The sequence below is a fragment of the Lonchura striata genome, chromosome 5 (assembly GCF_050655825.1).
Source record: "Lonchura striata isolate lonStrDom1 chromosome 5, ASM5065582v1, whole genome shotgun sequence".
Classification (NCBI taxonomy): Eukaryota; Metazoa; Chordata; class Aves; order Passeriformes; family Estrildidae; genus Lonchura; species Lonchura striata.
The window spans coordinates 4,214,535-4,224,633 of record NC_140707.1 but is presented as its reverse complement, the minus strand read 5'-3'; the positions used below and the strand labels follow the sequence as shown (position 1 = coordinate 4,224,633).

General features: G+C 53.1%; 1 protein-coding gene across 1 annotated transcript; it reads right to left on the bottom strand.

Annotated features, from left to right (window-relative positions):
* Positions 1–7,813: 7,813 nt before the first annotated feature.
* LOC144246423 (olfactory receptor 14I1-like) lies at positions 7,814–9,663 on the bottom strand. Its single transcript, XM_077783817.2, has one exon. It carries the CDS (start codon positions 9,095–9,097, stop codon positions 8,087–8,089), a length of 1,011 nt encoding a protein of 336 aa, XP_077639943.2. The 5' UTR covers positions 9,098–9,663; the 3' UTR covers positions 7,814–8,086.
* Positions 9,664–10,099: the final 436 nt, after the last annotated feature.

The window sequence follows — 10,099 nt, the reverse complement described above, 5'->3', positions numbered from 1 at the left end:
TGTTCCCGTCCCCGCCACCTCCCATTGGCGGAGGGTCCCGCCCATCACTGCTTCCAACCAATAAGCGTCAGGGATCATGGCTTTGGGGGCGGTACCTGGGGTCTGCGCCATCTTTTCTTTTGCCTACAACTCCCATCATGCCCCGCAGCCCCATAGAGCCCCATTAGGGCCGGGACTACAACGCCCGTCATGCCCCGCGCTCCACAGAACCCCGGTACCGCCCCCATCTCTCCCGTCAGTGCCCCCCAGACCCTCCGGGATCCCCAAGTGCCCCTCAGCGCCCATTCGGGACCCCCCAAAAGCGTCCTCGGATCCCCTGAGTGCTCCCAGCCCCACAGGTGCCCGGTACAGCCACTTCTGGGAATTCCTCTCCTCTCATCCCCCGCGGCCCCAGAGCCCCTCAGAACACAGTTCTGCGCCTAAAATTCCTGCCGCGCCCTGCGCCCTGAGGAACCCGGTTAAATCTCCCCAAGCTCCCCCGAGTGCTCCCCGGACCCCGAAGGGCCCCAAATTCCCCTCGCTGACCTCCAGGGCCCCGGACCCCCGAGTGCTCCCCCGGACCCCGAACTGCCCCTCAGGATCCCTGAGTGCCCCTCCAAGCGCCCGCCCGGCTCCCCCAGGGGTCCCCAGACCCTCAAGTTCTCTCTGAATTCCCTCCCCAGACACAAAACTGCCCCAAATCTGCCCAGAAATGTCTCCGTGGGCGCAAAGTGGCCGCTTTTACCCTGTCTGTGAAAATGATAAAAATGATGATAAAAATAATACAAATAAAGGAAAATACAATAAAGGGGGTAAAATCAATAGCCAATAGTGGTCAATGAATTAATGAAGGGAATTGTGTTACTTAGAACCAATGACCAATCAGTTTTTGGTTGCAAAAAACATACAGAGATTTTTTTATAGAAGCATTAAGATGAAATGTTAAAATATAGAATAATATTTTTATGCATAAGCAAAATAAAATTTTAATTATTATTATCAAAAATCAATCAGTTTAATTAATTTAATTAAAAATTCACTTAATTTTAATTATGAAGAAAAATGCACAATTTTTAAAAAATGTTTTGGGATGTCAGTCCCAGGTGGGCAATATCAGGGAGTAAGGGGATGTGGTAAATGGATGTGATTCATGCTGAATAAGTTGTTGTCCTAGATTGCAAGGCAAGATGTATTCAATTGCCATCTGTTAGAGGTTGGTTCACTGCATTGTTTATTTTATCTTTTTATTTTCTTCCCTAATAAAGAACTGTTATTCCTGCTCCCATATTTTTGCCTGAGAGTCGCCCTTAACTTCAAATTTATAGCAATTTACAGGGAGGGGGTCTACATTTATTTTTTTCCCCATTTCAGGGAGGGTCCTGCCTTCCTTAGCAGACTCCTGTCTTTGCAAACCAAGACAGATTTTGGCACCCAACGTGCAGCTCGAGGGCACAGAAACAAAAAAGAGAATAACAGTTCTTGAGTAATCCAATTTCTGTGTGCTGCTACAGAAACCTCGTTCAGCGGCACCCTGTGCTCCAGCCTGCCCTGGTTTGGGTGGCACGGAACCGTGGCTGCATTTCTCCATTTGCAGGCCCTGATCTAAACACGGCTCCTACAGCCAAGGCTGCTGTGGCTGTTCTCCGGTTTGTTTTATGGGTGAATAAAGGGAAGAATTCATGCATCTTTAACTTCCTCTGGGAAGCAGGCACATGGATTCACAGCTGTCACACACTGACTGTGTGCTTTTGGGGTTACTTTAATAGTGGCACCTACTGTGAGGAAATGACACCAGGGGAAATTTTCTCCCAACCCTTTAACCATCTCTTTGGGTTTGCCCCACCAGTTTGTGAAGGGCTCAGATCCACTCCAAATACCAATGATATCATACAGGGGCTGTGTTGCTGTTAGCCCTGTTCTATTTGGCACTGAGAGACGAGGGAAGATTAACCTGGAAAACCACCCTGACACCCAGCCCAGAACCTGACACGGCCCCAGAGACCAGGGATGCTGCTGCCCCAGAGCCTGACCCTGCCCCACAGCCACCCCAGATATGAACCACCCAGACTGGGTGGGGGTCTGGTGAGGGAGATGCAGGCCCCTGCCCCAAAAAAGGAGAGTCTGATGGGGCAGCAGTGGAACCCACAGATGTTACAACTGTCCAGGTTCCAGCTGAGCCACAAAGGCAGCCACAGCCAGCAGCAGTCGCCCCTGTGGAAACAAGGAGGTCTAAGATGGAATCAGAGCACCCAGATAAGGGAAGGCCCTCACAACCCATAGGGGAACCAAAGGTTGCGATCATCACCGAGTCCCTGACGCACAAAAGTCTCTGTAACCTGCACAAGGACATTGAATGACGGAGACGTGAAGCTTATACAACCTGACTGCTTCAAGTCTGAGACCTCATGGGTACAGGTGTCCAGCTGGATGGTGGTGAGGCAAGGAATTTGGGAGCCTTAACCCAAAGCTCAGGTATGAATCAGATTTTTGTAAGGGAGCCAGGGTCCCTTTCCCTCTGGGAGTGGATTTTAATGAGTGTCAGAGAGAGGTTTGTCCACAGGGAGAGAATGCAGGAGCACCAGCACAGAACGTGCTGGGAAACCCTTGAGGAAGGGATCCAAGAGCTGAGGGAAGTGGCAGCATTGGAGGTACTCTTTGGGAGGGATGGACAGCATGATACTGACCCCGACAAGGTCAGGTGCACAGAGCAAATGCTGTGGAGTCTGGCAAGGCTGGGGCCATCTCAGTACACCACCTTCATTGCCACGATCAATGCCGATAACAGCCGAGAGACAGTGGGCTCTGCTGCCAGCAGCTGAGAAATTGTGAGAGTATGATCCATGGCCCAGTGCAGGCTCATGGCTCTGCTGTGGGCAAGGAACTCAAAGAGGAGATGAGGGAGATGAGGGTGGAGGTGAGGAGGAACAGTTCCCACATTGCCCCAGTGCGAGTCACAGGCCCCAAAGTCAGAGCCCAACGTTCCCCAGCCAGAGAGAGAGGGTACGCCCCACGGGCTGGCCTGGGGTTCTTTCTGCGTGACCATGGGGAAGACATGGGAAGGTGGGATGGGAAACCCATTTCTGTCCTGGCAGCGTGGGTGAGTCAGCTCAAGGAGGGAAGCACTGACCAAGGGAATTCCAGTAAAGTGAAGGCAGCCTCAGCCTCCCATGACCAAGCTGCCGGGTATGATCTGTCAGATCTCCTTGAAAGTACCTATACCATGTGGGCTTAGGAAAGAAATAATAACCAGTGTTAGAGGGGCCCTGTCTCTAGCCAGGGAGAGGCACGGGAAAACCGGATCTTCTGGACAGTGTGGATCCGATGGCCTGGCACATCAGAGCCACAAAAATATGATGCTTTAGTTGATACTGGTGCACAGTGTACTCTGATACCATCGGGACATGTGGGGGCAGAGCCTGTTTCCATTGCTGGTGTGACAGGGGGATCACAACAATTGACTCTGGTGGAAGCTGAGGTGAGCCTGACTGGGAAGGAGTGGAAGAAACATCCTATAGTGACTGGCCCAGATGCTCCGTGTATCCTAGGCATAGACTTCCTCCGGAACAGATATTACAAAGACCCAAAGGGACTCAGGTGGGCTTTTGGCATAGCTGCTGCAGAGGCAGAGGACATTAGGCAATTGAACACCTTGCCTGGACTGTCAGAGAACCCATCTGCAGTAGGACTCCTGAGGCTGGAAGAGCAACAAGTACCAATTGCCACCTCGACAGTGCACCACCGGCAGTATTGAACGAATTGGGATGCCGTGATCCCCATCCACAGAATGATCCGTGAGCTGGAGAGCCAAGGGGTGGTCAGTAAGGCCCACTCACCCTTCCACAGCCCCATCTGTCCTGTGCGCAAATCTGACAAAGAATGGAGATTGACTGTGGACTATTGTGGCTTGAATAAAGTAACTCCACAGCGCTGCTGTGCTGGACATGCTGGAACTCCAGTACGAGCTGGAGTCCAAGGCAGCAGAGTGGTACGCCACTGCTGACATTGCTAATGCGTTTTTCTCCATTCCTCTGGCAGCAGAATGCAGGCCTCAGTTTGCTTTCACCTGGAGGGGCGTGCAGTACTCCTGGAACCGACTGCCCCAGTGGTGGAAGCACAGCCCCACCATCTGCCATAGACTGATCCAGGCTCCACTGGAAAAGGGAGAAACTCCAGAACACTTGCAGTACATCAGTGATATCACTGGTGGGGGAACACAGCAATGGAAGTGTTTGAGAAAGGAGAGAGGATCGTCCAGGTTCTGCTGGAAGCTTTGCCATCAAGAAGAGCAAAGTCAAGGGTCCTGCCTGAGAGATCCAGTTCCTGGGGTAAAGTGGCAAGATGGACAGAGTCAGATTCCAACTGAGGTCATCAATAAGATCACCGTGATGTCTCTATCCACCACCAAGAAGGAAACACAAGCTTTCCTAGGTGCCATAGGTTTTTGGAGAATGCACATTCTCAAGTATGGCCAGATTTTGAGCCCTCCCTACCTGGTCGCCCACAAAAAAACCAATTTCCACTGGGGCCCTGAGCAGCAAACAAGCTTTCACCCAGATCAAGCAGGAGATCGCTCATGCTGTAGCCCTTGGCCCAGTCAGGACAGGACCAGATTTCAGAAGTGTCTTCAAAGTGGATAGACTATATTGAAAACAATGCAGAGAGAATTGTTTTGTCCTTTTAACTTTTCTTATTTATATCTTGATATCAGCAATATCCAATTGATATTGACCCCCAGCACCTTGTTATGCAATCTGAATACATATGAAAATCATGATCCTTCATGGCTAACAATCAATAACACTTCGTCCCTGCCTCCCCCCCGCCACCATTTCCCTCATCCAACCCCTGGCATTCCTATGCATCAGGAATCTTGTGGCCAGCAGGACCAGGGCAGTGATTCTTCCCCTGCGAGACAGAGTGAAAATTTAACAGGGTAGAAATCCATTTGGATTTAGGTGAAATGTGCTCCTTTGAGCTTGCTAACATGAGTGAAATATGCTGTTTAGTCTGGTAACTGCAGCACTAGCAAAGTTGCCCCAGCTAAAGAGAAAGAATGCAAATTTCCACACTAAAAAGAGATAAGAAAGACTGCTTGGGCCTTTAAACAGACCACGCAGAGTGACCCAGGAGTTCTTTCTGTACTTTCTGACAAGAACAAGTGTAACTAGCTGTAAGTGTAACATGAAATCATGAGAATGAATATGCATGAACCTATTGTGAAATTCTATGCCTATGGAAATTAATTAAGGGTAATAAAAAAGGTTTGGGACTTCTCAGGGGTGCGCATGTCCATTGAAGGGCAATGAGTCCCTACATGTGTCCAGCGCTGTAAATAAACATACCATTCTTTACAAATCTTTATTGGAATTGTGGGGTTTTTAGTTTTCATCCACATTTCACCTGTGCTGGGCACTGGTTGGGCAGCACCTCGAGTGCTGGGTCCAGTTCTGGGGTCCCCAATTTAGGAAGTGTCCAGGACACTGCAGCACCAAGGAATTCATTGTGGCACTCTGAGGCTTCATGGAACCAAGAGGCCACTGTGACCCTGCAGTGCCTTGTGGAACCATGCAGAGCTTTTTGACAGAGCAAGACCTCGTGTCATAATGGGGCCATTGTGACCCTGCAGGGCCCTATGGAACCGAGGGGCCAGTGCTGCCCCTCAGGAACTCACGGAATGCAGGAAACATGTTTGACACTGTGGTGGCCCTTGGGACCAAGAGGCCATTGTGACACTGTGGGACCAAGGAGAGCATTGCTGCCCTGCCAGACCTCATGGAACCAAGGATGCACTGTGACACTGCAGGGCCTTGGGGGACCATGGTGACATTGTGACACTGCAGGGCCCAAGGATCCAAGGGACTTTGTGACACCAAGGGTTCCCATGGAACCAAAGGGACATTGTGACACTGGGAGGCCTCATGGAATCATGGAGACCACTGGGACACTCTGGGGCCTCATGGAACCCTGGTGACACCAAGTTGTCTAGAAGTGTTGATCTGCTGGAGGGTAGGAGGGTTCTGCACAGGGCCCTGGACAGGCTGGATCCAGGGCCCAAATCCAACAAGGTGAGGTTTAACAAGTCCAAGTGCCGGGTCCTGCACTTTGGCCACAACAACCCCTGCAGCACTACAGGCTGGGGACAGAGGGCTGGACAGCAGCCAGGCAGAAAGGGACCTGCAGGGACTGATGGACAGCAGGCTGGACATGAGCCAGCAGTGTGCCCAGGTGGCCAAGAAGGCCAATGGCTCCTGGCCTGGATCAGGAATGGTGTGGCCAGCAGAAGCAGGGCAGTGATCCTTCCCCTGTGCTGGGCACTGGTTCGGCAGCACCTCGAGTGCTGTGTCTGGTTTGGGACCCCCAATTTAGGGCGGACATGGAGGGGCTAGAGCATGTCCAGAGAAAGGCAACAAGGCTGGTGAGGGGTCTGGAGCACAAGTACTGTGAAGAGCAGCTGAGTGAGCTGGGGTATTTGATCCTGGAGAAGAGGAAGCTCAGGGAAGACAAGGTGGTGTCAGGGCACAGGTTGGACTTGATGACCTCCAAGGACTTTTCCAGCCTTGTTGATTCTGGGATTCTCTGAAACCACCCTTGGAGCAGTTGCAGAAGGAGCCCTGGGCCTCCTCTTCAGAAGCTCCAGCAGCCCAGGTCCCTCAGCTTCTCCTCACAGCCCCAAAGCCCATCCTGTCAGTCCTGCAGAGCCTCTGCAGCTCCTCCTCACTGCCCAGAACAGGGAGCCCCACAGCCAGACACAGCAGCCCAGATGTGCACCCCTGGCCTGGGGTGCCTCTGGCAAGGGAGCAGCACCAGGCACTGCAGGAGCCTGCAGACAATTCCTGCAGCACTTGTGGGATGATCCTGCTCCCCAAGGGATGTTCCCAATGTGCCAAGTCAGGAACTGCAATGGAGAGTGGGGCCAGAGAGGAAAGGGCAAACAGGGATGGTCTGTGTGCAGAGGAGGGAACAGGGCTGGGCAAGAGGAAGAAATTTGTATCAGGAAGAGTAAAGAAAGCAAAGGTGAAGCCAAGGAAATGCTCAGGGCAGTTTGGGGGTGGCTGCCAGGCAGCTCTGGCTCTGAGCAGCAGCGTCTGCAGTGGGACAGGAAACTCCCAGCTGATGGGAACAAACTTTCTGGCTGACTGCAGAGGCCAGGACAAAGCTGAGTGGTTTCCCTGGTGTCCCCAGCCCTTCCTGGCCCCAGGGGCTGATGGCATTTGTGCTGCCTCAGGTTCATGTCCCCACAGCACCAGCATGGGGATGCTCCCACCTGCTGTGTGCAATGCAAACAGGGGCTGCTGAGCCAGTGCTGCCGTGTCTGTGCCTGCAAGGATGCGGCACCTCTGTGAGCTGGGGGAGAGGCCAGGGCTGCAGAGGGGGGATGTTGTTGGCAGCTCCATGAGGACGCTCTGGGACGCTGCCCTGGGCTGTGCAGCGCACTGGGGATGGATCAGCCCCTGCTCTGCTGCTCCTTCCCGTCTCCCCCAGGGCCCTTGCAGAGCACCAGCCATGCTGTTTGCCCCCAGCCTGCCCACGGCCAGCCTGGGGCTGCTCACGGGGGTTTTCTGTGCTGAGCATTGGCCTGGCCGTGTTCTTGAGAGAGCCTGGGCAAGGAGCCTGGAGCCCCCAGGCCCTGGCCTGAGGCGTCAGCGCTGCCCCAGCAGTGCCCATGGCCTGTCCCTGCTGCAGCCCCGGCACTGCCACCCCCAGGACTGTGCCCGGCCCCGAGAGCACTCAGGCCCTGCAGCAACACCAGGGCCACCAGGGCAGTGGGGCAGGGCCACGGGAGCAGCACTGGCAGCACCAAGTGCTGCTGCTCCTGGGCACAGCTGCTGTGCCAGCCCTGATCTGCCCCAGCTCTGCACACAGACACTGCTGCTGCAGCTCCAGAGAAGGCAACAAAAGGGCATCTCTGCAGAAAACTGTGCTGGGACATCCTTTAGTTCCTTTAAAAACACTGAGAGCACAGCCCCTCAATGACACAGTCTGTGGCCACAGGGAAGGTGGGGAGAAATAAAATGAGAAATGACACAAATAATGACATTTCTTTGTGGACAACATTAAAATGTAAAACAAAGAAAAAGAACCTCCAAGAGGAAAACAACAAGAAGTATCAAAGATAACTTTTATTACAAGTGATTTCCAGAAATTGGCCTGCACTTTGATGTTCCTGAAAGCATCCAGTCATCTGTCTCCACACTGCAGCCTTGGGCTCCTGGTTCCTCAGGCTGTAGATGAGGGGGTTCAGGCCTGGAGGCACCACTGAGTACAGAACTGACAGTGCAAGATCCAGGGATGGGGAGGAGATCAAGGGGGGCTTCAGGTGAGCAAACATCATAGTGCTGACAAAAAGGGAGACCACAGCCAGGTGAGGGAGGCAGGTGGAAAAGGCTTTGTGCCGTCCCTGCTCAGAGGGGATCCTCAGCACAGTCCTGAAGATCTGCACATAGGAGAAAACAATGAACACAAAACAACCTAGTCCTAAACAAGCAGTAACTTCAATGAGCCTGAGTTCCCTGATGTAGGATTTAGACCAGGAGAGCTTGAGGATCTGTGGGATTTCACAGAAGAACTGGCCCAGGGCATTGCCATGGCACAGGGGCAGGGAAAATGTATTGGCTGTGTGCAGCAGAGCATTGAGAAAGGCACTGGCCCAGGCAGCTGCTGCCATGTGGGCACAAGCTCTGCTGCCCAGGAGGGTCCCGTAGTGCAGGGGTTTGCAGATGGACATGTAGCGGTCATAGCACATGATGGTCAGCAGGGAAAGCTCTGCTGAGATGAAGAACAGAAAGAAAAAGAGCTGTGCAGCACATCCTGTGTAGGAGATGTTTCTGGTGTCCCAGAGGGAATTGTGCATGGCTTTGGGGACAGTGGTGCAGATGGAGCCCAGGTCACTGAGGGCCAGGTTGAGCAGGAAGAAGAACATGGGCGTGTGCAGGTGGTGGCCGCAGGCTACGGCGCTGATGATGAGGCCGTTGCCCAGGAGGGCAGCCAGGGAGATGCCCAGGAAGAGGCAGAAGTGCAGGAGCTGCAGCTGCCGCGTGTCTGCCAGTGCCAGCAGGAGGAAGTGGCTGATGGAGCTGCTGTTGGACATTTGCTGTGGCTCACCTGGGCACCTGTTCATGGAGAAAGGACAGTGAAGAATTAGAGGCAATGCCTGTAACCAAAATCAAAGACATTTCCCATACCCCCTCCCCTAGAACACACATAGACAGTCTTTTGTGTTCTACAATTCTGGGGTTTTCTTCATAAACACCCTTATATGAGTACTGCTGTTCCTGGAAGTCAGAAATCCTCAGCATTTCTGCTTCACTCAGGGAGAAATGAATAAGTTCTGTGCAGCAAAGTGATGAGAGGAGAGTGAAGGGAGATGCTCTGTCATTCTGACCTCTTTAGAATTTCTCTGGGCTTTAACCTTTCTCTGGATTAGGATGATCAGCTTCAAACATTTTCCCTAAAAAAACCCCAGGTACTGCTGAGAGTAGATGGATCCACCACAGCCCAGCTGCACATTTGTAGGCAAGGACTCACATTGCTCATTTCACCAACCCAGAAGCATTTTCAGTCTCAGAACACTTCTGCCTTTCCCCATCAATCTTATAACTCAGAGATGCTCTAGGACATGTTTGCACCCTGGATTGAAGCTCACAGCTTGGACTGGAATCTCAGGGACACTTCCAAGTGTCCTTCTGATGGCACTGGATGAAGGGAGGTGCAGCTCCTTCCCTGGCTGCACTGCCAGCATTGCCCAGAGCCGGGCACTGGGGACAGCTGTGTCACCCTGAGCCAGCTGTGCCCCTGCCAGAGCCCCCAGTGCCGGGCAGCTGCTCCCAGCCCTGTGCTCTGCAGAGGGAACTGGGCCCGGGGCTGCAGAGCTGCCCCACGGCTCTGCTGCAGCTCTGCCTGCACAGGAGGGGCTGCACGCCTTGGAGCCCCGGCCCTGAGGGCAGAGGCTTGGCTGGGGCACAGGAGGGAGGGGGCTTGTTCAGAGGGAGGGGCTGCACTGGAGGGGATCCTCTGGACATCTCTAAACTCTCCCTGCCTCAGCATTTCTGGGTTTTGTTCTCTCTCCTTCCCTGATCTCTCTGCTTCCTGGAGATTTTCCTCCTGCAGGTGTTTCCCTGTG